The sequence below is a fragment of the Trachymyrmex cornetzi genome, unplaced genomic scaffold, assembly GCF_001594075.2.
Source record: "Trachymyrmex cornetzi isolate Tcor2-1 unplaced genomic scaffold, Tcor1.1 scaffold88, whole genome shotgun sequence".
Taxonomy (NCBI): domain Eukaryota; kingdom Metazoa; phylum Arthropoda; class Insecta; order Hymenoptera; family Formicidae; genus Trachymyrmex; species Trachymyrmex cornetzi.
Window position 1 is genome coordinate 250271 of NW_017300223.1, and position 15834 is coordinate 266104.

Below are 15834 nucleotides of genomic sequence, written 5' to 3' on the forward strand. Positions count from 1 at the left end.
ATATATATATATATATATATATATATATATATATATATATACCTATTTCAACTTTTATACAATAGTAGGAAAAAATTTTTCTCTCTATAACGCTTGCGCGAGCGAGTTTAATTTTATGAAGCATATTAGGATTTATACGTTATTAGGAATGACGAAAGAAAAGCTGCACAATTCTCAAATGACAGGCCGATAGAAAAATGATTCTTGGGAATTTAACTTGATATCAGAGAAATATGTTTGAGTATAATTTTTGAGATATCATATAACCTATTGTAATCGTCAATAATTCCGTGATTACGCATTCCGCATGCCGGTTCGCGAAACGCGTGCGTTTCATCGGTTTAGAGTTTTGAGTGAGCACTTTGTAGATCCTGTGTCACTGACACTCGTCGCTTTGGAGCGCCTACATAGTTTGGCACGCGATACCGCGCTATCGTGTTTCAATTCGACGATCCAACTAGCACTGATTATTTTTCTGGCCTTTTAATTTCACCTCTCGTTTCACGTTCGTGGCTCAGATAATCGATAATCGTTTTAACACGCGCACGAGCGTTATGTCGGAAAACAGTTTATTTACAACTGTGGTTCGACTTACAGTTGCGCGCTGCATCAAATTTATACTACATCGATTTAACTTTTATTATGGATATTTATTATCTAATTTGTACTATCTTTGATATAAGTATGATCTTTCTTCATGGCTTTTGGTATATAATAAAGAATCAATCTTGCGTTAAATCACAGTGTCGGAGGACACGACAGTGTCCGCTACATCAACTTCCGTTGCAAAGACGGAAGCGGTTCCCTCAGCGTCCAGAGCTACGAAGAGTTCGTTCACCGATACTTCGTCCTCCGAAGGCTTCGAGGTCATTGAGTCTGCTGAGGTGACGAAGGAAGCGTCTGTCGAAGACAAAAAAGAACATTAGACTTTGACTATGCCAACTGCGTGACAGTCAGAGCACAGAGTGTATCATTTCCATATGACTGCTTCCGTCGATTTCTTTTCATAGGAAATCGGCGCAATTATTTTGTCACAGAACTTAACTATAAAGCAATATAGTCTCTCTATATATGAGAATGCATAAGTTAACATGTGTTCGATGTTTCGATGTTTAATTTCAATAAAATGAGAATGAAGTTAGAAACCGATTCTTTGAAAATGTCATAGGTATCACGCTTCGAGATCAGACCCAATGGACGAAGAGGCAAAGATTTATACAGTGATCTTATGGAAATAAATTTTCAATGATAATAATATAGATGATTATCAGGATTCGAGTTTCATGCAGTTACACGTTTCAATGTTAGATTCGTTACAAGTCAAGCAAGTTAGAAGTCATATAATAGCAAAGTTAGCTTTTACGAATGTAATTTCAAAATGATAAGATACCATGTTTTTAATTTATCGCACGTTTGAATTATTTAATTAATTGTTCTTTATAATATAATTTTTTAATGCAATATTCTCTAAGATTTCCTACTTGTTTGTTGAAAGATACGTTAGATACAAATAGAAAATATATTGCAATAAATATTATTTTCCATTTAAAACTCATCTTCGCGAATAGACTCTTGTTAACTTATTTCCTTCATAAATATAATATTTCTCTTATTGTATAAAGCGAATTTCGAACGTATCTTTTTTCTATACATATGTTTCTGTTTAATAATTCTCTTGTATTTATTCTATGTCACATATTCACTCGACAATTGTCAAATTTGTATTCTTCAAAGATAATACAGTTAAAATAAGACAACTATTACTTTTATACTTTTATTTCTAATCATACTAAAGATTACAAGATTACTCGAAGATTACAAGAAATTATATCTAAGATTGAAACTTTACAGTGAAATTAATTGGGATGCCTTAAAATTTTTGCTAAATAATTTTTTGCATAAACTCTTACAGCGAGATAGTTAAACATTGAACCGTTGTTTGCACTATCTCTGCACTCTTCGTCTTTTGAAAATGTTAGAGAAGCATCTGTCGGCGAAACCACCAAGATTGCAGTTTCTAAGCGCAACAATCAGGATGCCTCTGAATATTTTTTCATTTCTTTTTTCGTTCATTCCACACATATACTATGATCTACCGGAATAGAAATGAGATTGCAGGTAGCAAGTATACTCACGAGTAAATTTTTGTATTGAACAAAGGGTTGTTAGAGAGGATGAGACTATTTCTTCGGTTTATATTATGATAAATGTATTAATTATACATCAATAATGTTCGATCAATCGATATAACTAAAATAAATAAATTCATAGATGAAGATTATTACGCGATCGATTGCAGCGTTTTCTCTTTTTTATCTCAATAATATTTTTTGACGCTCGATTATATTTGCTCGATTAAACTATGGCTTAAGAGATAATGGAATAAACACGTAGTCGAGTTTTGATCAAGATAAATATTTTGAAATTACTGAATACTCGTGTAATGATGTAAAAAAACTATTTGGCTAAGAATTTCCTTGATATAAATTCATGCGTAGCTAATCTCGCGGCTCAATAGCAGGGTTGGTAAAGACTAATGTTTTTTTTTTTTTAAGAATAAAACATTATGTTTCTTCTTGAATATGTTTTTAATGCTTCAAATATGCTTTGAACAGTACTATAAAAAAACATATTTAAAACATATTAAAAACATCAATTAAGCATGTTTTAAACTGTTTAAAACACGTTTAAAACATGTTTTTTACCAACCCTGCTCAATAGCAAGTCGTTCGAATGACAACGTTATATATGAGCATATAGCGAGTTACTAAATAGAATTGATAATATATCTTTTATATACCTCTATTTTTCTTTATCCATTGTATATTTTATAGCGTGTTTGGGATTGGATCTTTTTCGAATATTTTGCCCATTTCACGGGCATTCTAACTCACTATTTTATAATTAACCAATTATTAATTTTACGTTTTTTTAATTAGTTTAATTGTTGCAATTGTCACTTGCTGGAATGATAAAACGTTGCAAACTATTATAACGATAAAGAAAATAGGAAGAGAAAAAAATATATAAATCGGAAAGAAACAATTTTTGACGGAATCGCCGATGTCGTATTCTCCACCTTGATGCGGTGTTACTTAAGATTAATAATAATCGTTATAGTGTAAGTTTACACTATTACACTATATAACTTGTCCGTTCCGGATATTTGTATGACATTTAGTGATATATATTATGTATAATATCATTGGCAAGCGAAGTGGTATGTTTTCTATTATGTGACATGTATTGAAAGAATTCATACAAAAAGAAAAAAACAAGACAAACTAGCACACACGTTGGAGCTCGATGTTAGTAACAAATGATGCGTATATATTTATCGCGTACTGTTGATGTAATTTATCAATCTTGGCATATATTAGCGTACTATAAGTGATATTCTGAGCTAAGCGATATTTTGACGAATAACAATAATGAAAAGAGGAAAAAACAATTGCGCAGAATTGTACAAATGTGCTCAGTTAAGACAGATACAAGGAAATTCGAAGAGAAGATCATTTACGAAAACTATCGACTGTAAAACCCTCAATTGCCTTTTGTTGTTTCCCAAGTTATATTTGTAGACGAGCGTTTCTGTAAAATATTTTTTTCCATTATTTATATATATATTTTTTTTTTGGTTGTATATATTATCAAATAATATTGTTACTATGATCCCCCTATTGTGCTACTATAACTGCTGTTAATATTAGAATATAAATAAATGCAGAGATCTTATTCTATTTTTCGTCTTGATTTATTATCGATTCGACGTTTAACTTACCTCATCCCTATGCTATCGCGTCGCTTCGAACAGCACGGCAAATTCGAGATTTAAAAGCGATTCTTGCGAAATTGAAATTGATTGTTCAACTTGGAACGTAAGGCGGAGGATGCGCGGTGGATTGGGAGAACTGCGTTGGATTCCGTCCAAGTCGTGTGGATGGGATTGGCGGGGGAGGACGGGACAAACCGAAATAGACAAATAGACACTGGTATCCCTTTGAGGGAATCAAACAGGTGGCGTGGAATACGAAGATAACACGATAGAATGGAAAAAAAGAGCGAGAGAGAGAGAGAGAGAGAGAGCGAGAGAGGGGAAGACGAACTGCGTGGGCGAAGGGTGGAGGTGATTCGTGGAAATGCCCAAAGAGACACGACGCTCGTACAAATGTAGCGATTTATTTTCATTAAGACATAATTAGGAGTGAGTCGCATCGCGCGATCCGATTCCTCGCTCGAGCCCTCCTCCTTCGTTCTGTTGTATCGCTGTTGCGCGTTGTATGGTAGCACGTATGGAGCACATCACACACGACGCATCGCATTGGTGCCATTTCAGCTTAGTATTTCAAAGATGTACAATCCTGTATCGCGCGTATAGCATTTTCTTTAGGAATTATCATTACTAATGGAAATTAATTAGAAATATAAATCTAATAGTCTCATCTCATATGAAGCAGTTAAACCATAATTAATTACATACATTTTTCTTTATGACAAAGAGATGAGTTTCATGTAAGCGCGCGACTGATTGTATGTATCCCATGTAATAGCGATTCTTCAGCGATCGGAATTGGAAAGGGTTAGAATGAATAATCCGGCGAAAGGATGAGATGTGAAGGAGAAACGGGAGGGTGCAGTATGTTGTGTGTATCGGCTACAGAGCCACTTCCGTGTATCCCGGAAACTCGTGCAGAGACTCAGCTCACAGTTGCAGAACGACAGCGGGAAGAGAAGCAGGAGGAGGATGGAAACAGAAAGCCCACAGGGGCTAAATTTGCATCCGGCAAAGCAACCTCGGACTACTTTATTTGATTGGCTGCCCGCAGGGCTGCCTTCTGTCCCTACATGGACGAACCTACACGGATCGGGATCGCTTCGTGTTTCTCTTTTCCTCTCTCCGTCGCGTCGGCGTCTTATTTTTTCGTTTCTTCCGTTCCATTCTCTTTTGTCATTTTGTTTCTTCGGGACCGTCCTTCTCCCCTTTCTCTCTTCTTCTCATCTTCTCACCCTCTCATCCTTGTAGCCACCTCGCTCGCCACTAGATAGGTTTTCCGGAATCATATCGGCGATGGCCGCGAGAGACACTTCCACGGACCATGTAAGAGCAGCTTAGGGCGTTTTTTTTTTTGCATTCTGAATTGGAAGACCGTGAAGAAAATGGACGGTATTAATCTTTCTGATTTCTTGTAAGGTAAAGTGCTGATGAATTTACGAAATTCACGAAATAAGAAACATTGCATTGTTTGTACTTTCATATTTTTAATTGCAATTTCCCTCTGCTCTGATTTTATATTTTTAATGTATTCGTATAATTTAATATTTTATTGAAAGATAAATATTCGCGATACGAAAAAAATATATCAAGGATATTCTTAGTTAATTGACGAATATTTACAAACATGGTATTTGACTCGGAAGTCGTCGGATATTTTTTAAAACAATAAATTAAGTTTTATATAATATAAAATAAATAACAAAAGTTTGTTCTCGACAAAATTTTATATTGGAGATTTTCTTGCATAATGTAAATTCGGTGCTAAATTATCGAAATATTTGATAATGAGCCAATTGTAATATTACAAACATAAAGATATATCTCTATTTCGTCACTTTATTGCTTGATCGGATGTAAAATGCAAAGGCGGCTGAAATGATGATAACGACAACGGCTGAGCCATCGATCGATTTTCGTCCCTGTTCACCGACGATGAAATAAACTCAACGTCGAAATAATCATCCGCTTTAATAAAAACGGCTTATCCGCGAAACAATGGACTGTCGCTCGCAGGACAGCCAAGCACGTGGTGTCGTGGCGCGCGTCGCGGCTTGTCTTTCGTGGGAGTGCTACGTCCGCTCGCTCGTTCATTCGGCTCTTCCTAAGAGTTAAGCCGTTTTAGCTTTACTTCGCTACGCACTAAAACAAGGTATCTTAATACGAAGCCACTTCAAGTTCCACGGCGTACCTGAAATTAAATCTCCTTCTTGTCGCAATTAAAACTTGATTCTGGAAACGCGTTGTTATGGTCCAACCTGTAATGAAAAAACTTATGGCGCGCGTAGGCGATATATTATAAAAATGCGAGGCCACGAGCGATTTATTGACTTTATAGGACATTGCAAATTTCGTTAAATTAGATCAAATCCGCTTTTACTCTATTTAATAAGAAAAATAAAGATACTTAGTGTGATAAAGACATTTTTTTAATTTAAAGGTACAATAGATTTTCAAAAAGTGATGACAATTTTGTATTTTCCATTTAATTTTTTCATATATTTCGTATACATTTCTATATTTCACATTTTGAATTTTGCTAAAAAATAATACCGACAACAGAAATATATATAACAGAGTTAGGATTTATATTAAATCTTAAAAGATAAAATAAAATGCGAAAGATAAATTTATGATGTGAGAACGATTTAAAAACGAATGTTAAAATTATGGTAACTGTAGACATTAAATTCATTATGGAAACAAATTGCTAAATCTTATCGTTAATCGATCTTATTGTACATCTTATGATTAATTAATCTTTTTTAGAACATTATATGCTTTGAGATATCATATTGTTTGCTTTTCACGTTTCGGCGCGACACGTAAGAGTATATGTACGAGATATTCACGATTATATTACCTTTGAATGCATTGAATGTAGAGCAGAAAAGGAGGAGGGAAGAAAGAGGGAAAGGGAGAGGGAGAGGGGGGCGGGGGAGAGAGAGAGAGCAGGAGATGATATTCACATAAATTCATGCAGAATGCGATTATTTCTCTAAAATACGCAATAATAATATATTTGATTGAATAAAATGCAGGTAAAATTTTTTCAATCTCACAATAAAAATAGCAAAGATATGACAGGGTGCTATAATAAGACGCTTGATGTAACTTGATATTTTCTCTTTCTAATTATAGATTTTTTGTCATGATATTTTAAATAGCTTAAGTTGGGATAAATGATATTTAGCCATGTTCAATTCTTTATGCTTATGAGTTTGTATCTTCATTTCATTTAGAAGCGCAATGTAAAAAGTATTTTTATTCTGTGTCTCTTTTTCACTGGATGGCGCTCGAAATGTTGGCTGCGCAGTTTCGAGAGGCATTAGGTACGCGTTTTCCAGACTTTAAGCCGAGCATCGCCGGAGGAGATCTCATTAATTAGCTAATGGCTTTACGAGTCTTCTCAGGTACATATACGTTGCGTATGGTACGAGTATCAGTATTCTTCTATATGTCACTAAATGATCGCGAATTCGCTCGTTAGTAGCAACGTGGTTATTTCTTATAAATGTGACAAATAAACTAGCGATTTTATCATATATTAGATTTCTTTCCTTTTACAATTATTCTTGTTACATACAAAGCTAAAAGCGACGCATGATTCATATAAAAATAGAGATAGTGATTATATGATGCAATTTCAAGTAGTCTACGCTGCCTACGCTCATGCCAAGGAATTCGCCCTTGATTACAAAAGTAACCAACTTTGTATCTTCTAATTCTACTTGATCGAAATTAATTCATTCCCAATCTAATCAAATTGCCTGAATCGTCTAATTTTATATACGATTCGTTTTCATCGAGTCCCGTATTGATACTTTTCATGGCTTGATTCGAACACGCCTGATTGCTAGTAATACCCAATTATCCTGAATATTTATTTAGACAACAAATTGGCAAATATGTAAACCATTAAGACGCTTCGTATGCTTTATTCTTCTGTATCCAATAAAACGTAATATTTTTATTATTTCTAAGTTTAAGTATCAAAGAATTTGTTAGGTACTGCATCCTATTGTGATGCTTTCAAGAATCACAATAATAAAGGATGCGTCTTTAATACATCAACGGGCATAAATTATGCAGCGTTATATGAGTGGAAAACGCGTGTATAAAATGAAATGACATAAAATAACATGTTAAAATAAAATACATCGTTCTTCAGAGTTATAAATTGTTTTGCAGTTTGGCACCAATGTTATATTATATTATTCCATTTGTAATAACGTTAGTGTAGCAATAAAACGCCTGATTTCAACGTGTTCTAATATTCTAATGCGATTATAACTATAATAGATTTGCATTTACAATTTGTCCTTAATATCTTAAATATCTGAAATATCTAATGATCTCAAAAGTAAATTACACCTTGTATTTATTACTTAATGTGTCTTTGTTATTTAAGATTATGATTAATAAAAGGAAGTTATAAAATTATTTTGTTACTAAAATAATATATATTGATGTTTATTAAAACGATAAAAGAGAAAAAGGTAAAGATTTATATATGCTGTTGATAGATGCATTGTTGAAAATACAGTATTTTTATAAGTTCCATACCTAACAGAGTATAACATTGTTCCTCAAGAGCGCGAGGGAGCAGCTGCATGATATTGTAAGTTTGTAATTACAATTTGTATCAAATGATCGTTTAAAGCGCCAAACGCTTGTGACAAGACGAGTTCTGATCTCTACTCGTAATTAACTTGGCGGTATCAAACCAATTGATCTTCTATAGTAGAGAGAAAGATTTGTCTTACAAGAGTATTGACTTTGATAATAATCGATCGTTACATCTATCGCATTCGAGCTCCTTTTTTCGTCTCTTCAGAAATGTTCGATAACAAGTTGGAACGATAGCTTGCCCGTGCTATGTCGAATTAAATTTTGATTTTCGTAAACAATTATTGCTGTCATTCAAATGCTCAGATATATGTCGCATATACATTTGATTTATTATCTTCTTGCATGTATATAAGTTCATATACACGTCATCAGTCGTTTAATAAACGAATAGAACATTAAATGTACGAGAGATTGAGTTTTATATACGTAAATTATAATTATACTTTTTAGAATATAAATTTTGAATTCTCGCAATGTTTTAATGGAGATAACATACCCGAGGTACCTCTCTGACGAGCATAACTCCTATTCGTCGGGCTTCCTCTCATCCACAGCGAAATTATATGGGGTTCGATGTTACGCTATGTCCCAATTATAAAGTACTCATTGTGCACTGAAACAGCGTCAGTTCCCGTAACACGATGGAATTTTTAATACAGCCATGATATTCCTCATTAGTTATAATTTATTGTTAATTAGATTATGAACCAAATTGAATCAGCGTACAAGTTTTTATCATATTTCACTACATACTGACTGCAGAAAGCATTTATTCGCTTGATACACGCGTTCGAAATTTTTAACGAATATAAAATAATCATGTGTTTAACTGATACAATGATATTATGTGTACATTATTATTCGCGACTGAGATTTTCTTCTGTCATTTTATTATGTTATTAATTATTTTTGTCAGCATTGGTAGCGATTGTTAAATAATTGTTACAATTAATAACATTAATGAAATCTTTTTCGGTACGTGATCAAAATAAAATACAATAATCTTATTTTTTTCAGAAATCCACGAATCTTGAGGATATCATAAGCAAGAAGATAATATCGAGAGAAGGTTTGATGTGTACGAGTAAATCACATTCCAAATACTCGCATTTATCTGCCATTCAATAAAACTATTCATACTGTGGCAAGACTGTTGGATTGCAATTTGCAACGATCGCATTAATGCAAAAAACGAATGAGCCTGTTTTTCATATTTATTGCTGGTGTTACCTAATTATTATATTTGTATATAATTATGCGTATAAATTTGTGTATAATTTTTGTGCAAAATATTATTTGTAGTTTGTGACAATCATACACAGTCACGAAATACTAATTGTCCAAACAGTACGTCATTATATCAATGATTTCTTCAGATTATTCTTTAAACTGGAGTAATAACATCAGTTTCACAATTACTTGTACGAATAAAAATATAAACTATTAATACCGTAACGCGTGCGTGGAATTGCAACCCGGAAAACAATTTGAAGAAATCATCGATGCAATGGCGTACTGTCCGGATGATTTGTTCCATGACTATATGTATATCTCAGAGAAAACATTAAATGTATTAATAAATTTTCAAAAATCTACAGGGGCTGGGGGACGACTCTGAATTTAAAGCGCTTGCTTCGCCTTACTTCAACTTGACAGGTTTTCTCCCTGCTCCATTACCCCTTCATATTCTTCCCTTTTTCTCGCGAGATTATTCGCTTATCGGTTCATTGTGGATTCCTCCTATCCTTTATGAGCAGCGGTCGCTTCCCGTGCATGCTAAATATCTTTCTCGCTACTTCCACCATTCGTTTCAGCTTTGTCTTCTGCAGACACTTTGCATAGTTGCGACGAAATATTATATATATATATAAAATAAGTAGGGTAACCAGTTATTTACAAAAAAAGAGGAAGACAAAAAGTATTGGCAAAGCAAGATTTTGTTCTTTATTTAAAAATATGTAATGTATATAGCTCAATTGTTTCCAAATGAATGAGCCTTGAATTTCTGTTACAATAGAAAAATTTTTATCTCATAACATCCTATTCACGTACCTTATATCAAGAATGTATATTTTTCGTCGACATTCAAAATATAGAGTATCGAATAAATGAAATGTACAAAATTGAAACATATGCATACGTATGAAATAGTTGCATTTAAGGCTAAAATTTTGAATACGAAGAGACTAGGGAGATTGCTATAGTTTAAAAAAATGTAGAGTTGTTTATTTTGCATTTTACGATACACACGCATGATTATTCATTTGATAAAAATATTTAATATTATGTGCAGATTCAATTAAAATAATCTTTACATCATCTAAATATTAACATAGTTTGTACGTATTTCGCTAAATAAATGTCACTGTGCATTATCGTTACATTATTAATGTACGCAAATTTCAAGCGACACGCACTTAACACTCAATGCTTGAACATCTGTTAACTTTCTTATATAAGTCCATGTATAAATTAAGTCGTATTGCGTATGCAATCAACTACTTGTTATTAATATATTTCGAAATTATTTATTTATAGTGTACTAAAATGATTTTATATATAACACATTATGAGATAAATTTACATTGTATAAATTGAGTTATATACAAATCTATATCAATCTGGATTTTCCTATATTATTCAAAATGCAGGACATATAATTTTTAAAAATAAATCTTCCGTTATATGAGAGACTATAAATTCCCATCGATGACGTCAGGCTATTAGGTTCGACGTAGTACGCGACAAGAAAAAGATAATATAATTTCTACGTGCTTCACCCTCTCTCAGCGTTCGATTATCGATTCATGTCACTTTAGTTCGTTCTCGTTGTTCGGTGCTGCTGCTGCTGCTGGTGTTATGTTAAAAATTATACGACATATTTTTGTATTTTCGAGGATGCACGAGAAATGTGGCAGTATTGAATAGTTTTTGAGAAAGGATCTATTTAAAAATTTTCTAAAATCACTTATCATCTCTTCACGATTAAAGTATTCAAATGACTTCCCAGGTAGCACGCTGTCGTTATTTTGACGTCGATAATTAGTGATTTTAAATTATTGACGTCATGTGACCTATTTAAGACGTAATAATGATGTCATCTTTTTGACCAATTAATGATGTCATTTATTTATGACGTCTTTATAATGTCATACTTAATGACATCGAATAAATAGCCAATTGTCGACGTACTAATAATATTATTAGTGATCAATTAATAGCGTCATACATTTATTCCGTTAATAATACGAAATGATAATGATGTATTTTTGATGTCAGTTTATGACATTGTGTGAGTGATAAGAAATATAAGAATTCATATCATTTTTACGATACTTAGACGTCAAGGAGCTTATTATGGTTCTTAAAATGAGGTAGAAATTACAAAAGTAATTGCATATTTACTAGAGAATATTTATAACTTCAACACCTAGCAAATTTGTTCATTTTTGTAATTTTCACTTCGTCTCAGGAACCATATAGATTCGTCATAAGAATAACTAATTAATGAGGCCGAATGGACGCCTTGCTGTCGTCAAAACACTAAAAAAATGACGTATTTTTGATGTCGACTTATGACGTTATGTACCTGTGACAAATCCACGTCATTTTAAACGTCACATTCGTCATAAGAAATTCGTCTAATTAAATGACGTTAAATAGACGACACCTTGCTACCTGGGTTATGATCTTACGATGCACAAATGTATATGTTAAGTTGTTCAACGCTGTTTTATTTCATTATTCACTTTACGGAGTTCTTTACTTGCAGAATTCCTTGTTTAATATCTTATTTTTTATAATAATAATTTGAAAAAATTAAACAGATCTATGAAATATTTTTTATTTATTCTTATCGTATAAAATGACACATATAATTACAACATTTTTATTATTTATTGAAAAGAATTAAACTTTTTAATCGGTGTTCTTTTTATACACATTCAAATGTTAGTTCAATTTGCGAAAAATATCGTTGTCTATATTATAAAGGTCTAAATTGTCAAATATTTCTATCGCCTTGACGAAATATGAAACCATTTGCATTTGCTCAATTAATAAGAGAATAAAATCGTTAAATAACGATATAATCACATATACGTATACGCGCACCGAAATATATTTTGAGTCATACATATTTATTCCATAATCGTAAAAAGATATTACACTTCACGATTCAGATGAATTAAATGTTCAGCGTGTACGACGAGTTAAACCGATTAAAATAATTTTTACAACAAATATAATACACTTTTAGAGCATCTGCCATTTTAATTATCAGTTGACAATTATTTGCAAATAAATAATCTATCCGGCTAGAGTTTGATAGAGCTCATTTTCCTGAAAGTTTTGTTGAATTAAAATATATAGTAAATATATGTGCGTAAATGCCGTAAATTATATCAATATGCAACAATTGTATCAATATTACAATTGTAATAATTACTTAAAGTTAAGTTTTGAAGTAATAATTTTGATTGTAGACGAGAACGTAGGTTTCGCTAAAGAAAAGAATGACGCAAATATCACGTTGTTATAAAAATGCAGCTAATTACACAACTACGAACGAATTAGTTACCAGTCAGAAGCGAATTGGTACGAACATCGCGAGTGCTGCCAGTAATGGGAAAACATTCTGAAAACTTTCTGTTTTCCCAGTGCGTATTAATTTTCATATCCGCGTCTCGTTGCTATAGCTACGGTCATAGCTAGCAGGAGTAATAAGTTTTGGAATAATTTTACGCACAGTCGATCGTATGAATTCGCTCTCTATTCTCTACTCGTACCCTCTCGTTTTTCTTCAACTCCACTACTCTATCGCAGTTCAACCCACGCGTGTTACACTCCGTTTAACCTTTGTATTCTGTTACTTTCTTCTCCCCCCCCCCCTCTCTCTCTCTCATACGCACATGGACTCGTAATGCGATCGACAATTACGTTTAAGGCAGATATTGTACGTTCAATAAATGAAATTCTTTGCTTTATTTCTCACATAGATAATTGAATAATCGAGAAAAAATGTCCTGCTTGGACACCTTTAGATCTTTCGGAATATTTTATTGTTTCCCAATATATATATATATATATATATATATATATGTGTGTATTCATGTATGTATACATATATGTATTTTCTTGAATTATATCAAGTATACCCTATACGATTGTAGTCTCTTTATGCTATTGTCATAAAAAAATCCGTTTCAATAGATTTCTCAGTTTTTTAAACAAAAGCAAATTTTAGTAATTTTTTACGTACATTGAGAAGAAAGAGATGAAAGATAATTTTTATATATCGATGGAATCTCACAGTTTGTGTTAGCTCAACTGTAATCATCTCTATGCACTCGCTCATCACGTGGGATTACGTATTTCTGACTTTTGATCTTGCTTCACGCATGTTTGCACTAAATTATGTATGGCGCGGTGGAGAGAATGTGTATCTTACTAAACACATCGTTTATCGTCGTTCATCACTTTCCTCTCGAGCTTCTAACGTCCATTTACCGGCGAGTGTTTACCGCTATTATTTGCGTACATTCTGCGCGCGCCTGGCGCCGCGCCGTTTCGGTTCAAAGGCGATTTTAGAAAAGTGATGCTTATATTTTCAGTTTGATAAATTTGTCTTAGTGACTTCTTTTATTTAAGCAGTTATGCAACGGAAATATTTTCGCGTTGTTTTCGCGAATAAGAAATAAAATTCATATTCGCACACCACTGAGCATTTTAATGTACAAGAATTATGTGACTCTCATATAATTTATACTTGTTTAAATCAAAAGAATTTACTTGAAAGAAAAAAAAGAACAACGGTCAAAGAAGGAGGTTTGTAAAAAATAAAGCTATGATTCTTGTACATATCTTACACTATCTTCCGCAGTAATTATTGTTTGTTTACTAACGCTACGGTATCGTAGCGTTAGTACCTCTGAATCGGTCGTGGGGGCACATATATAGACAGCGATCAGGACCAAAATAGCAGATGGCAACCGCATCAACGTCGTTACGTAGTATGTGGTTATTAGCTATTAGCTGTAAATCATGTAAGCCGTGTTAATAGTCTATACGTCCAGCAAGTTAACACTCTCATTCACATTACCTAATAATTCCGCTTAACGCTAATCCACATTTCAAACTGTTTGAAAAAGGATATAATAGAACCGCTTATATCTAATGCATATATTAATTTAATAATATATACTCTGCTATTCACGTATCTTGATATATCCTGTTTTATTCTGATTCTCTCTTATCTTTCTTACATATTGATTTGTCGTTCCAATAGATAAATAAATTTAGCATAATAATGTATTTTTCGTAATTACATATAATGATACTGTATTTAAAAAAATTACATATATCAATAAGAAGATATTTCTTATTCTTAATTATTAGGGTTATAAAAGATGAAAGCGTTCATTTTTTTTATCATATCGAGATAACATTGAACGCATCAAAACAGAGAAATTAATAATTTATAAACTGTTATTATTTATTAGAGGGAAGTCGCCGATACTGCCATAGGTCTTCTAAAGCGACACCCCCTTATTTCTCAGAAATTAACTGTTGCACTTCATTAATACTAATAAAAATATAATCTGTTTAGTTAATTTAAAAAACGCATACTTCGTATATTTGTGATTTGTTTTTATACGAAATCAACTAAAAATGAATACTATGAATATGAAAATAAAATTCTTACGATTTTCTTTTATAAATCGCATAATTTAAATCAGTTTTATTTATATTATTTTCTTTCTTAGTTTTTTTATAATACAGTTTTAAATATAAAATCGGGGTGCTGCGTAAACTGGCACATCTATTTGTAAAACAAGTCATGAGCAAATTTAATCTTTGTAATGTTGCTTTATAGTATCGAATAACTCTATCGGAGCTGAAGGCAATGATACATATATAGGAAAACCCTTGAAAAACTATTGAGTCTATACATTTGCATCTTGCACAGCATAAAGTAAATACGCATATAATTCAACAAAAATATTTTATGTCGAAGTGAAAATCTTATATACACACATTCACTTGTATTTTATATAGATAATTCTGTAAAATAAAAAGAATATAGGAATATGTGGCATTACTGCCCACTGTGTCAGTTTTGGAGTCCATTTTGCTTATCTTACGAAAAAATTAATTATTGCAAAATTACAAGCACTATTATACAGGGTGTTTGGCGACTACCGCATTTTTTGTTATACGTGGGTAGAACAGCCTATACTGAATCAAAAAGTCCTGTACCATTTTGAGGTGTCAGCAATAGTTAACGAGATTATTAATGTTTAAAAGATAGCCAAATACGCGCGTCCGTCCGACCTACTATTGCCGAAGGCACAGCACAGCCCACCGAGCGCATGGCGCGCGGGCTGCGAAGAGCGGGGATGGCCTAGTAGGCGCGCCGCGCCGTTCGAGCT

General features: G+C 32.8%; 1 protein-coding gene across 3 annotated transcripts in view; it reads left to right on the plus strand.

The window, feature by feature from the left end:
• Positions 1-15834, plus strand: part of LOC108769262 (membralin) — an 85589-nt gene that overhangs the window by 58491 nt on the left and 11264 nt on the right. The window contains exon 13 of one of the 3 annotated variants that reach the window (XM_018520141.1): positions 745-1383. The exons of 1 other annotated variant lie outside the window; for it this stretch is intronic. In XM_018520141.1, the coding sequence (XP_018375643.1) occupies positions 745-926 (182 nt within the window). In that variant the 3' untranslated portion in view covers positions 927-1383. Of the gene's footprint in view, positions 1-744; positions 1384-9421; positions 10081-15834 lie in introns of those variants that run through there. One more of the 3 variants, XM_018520143.1, reaches the window with a different exon arrangement.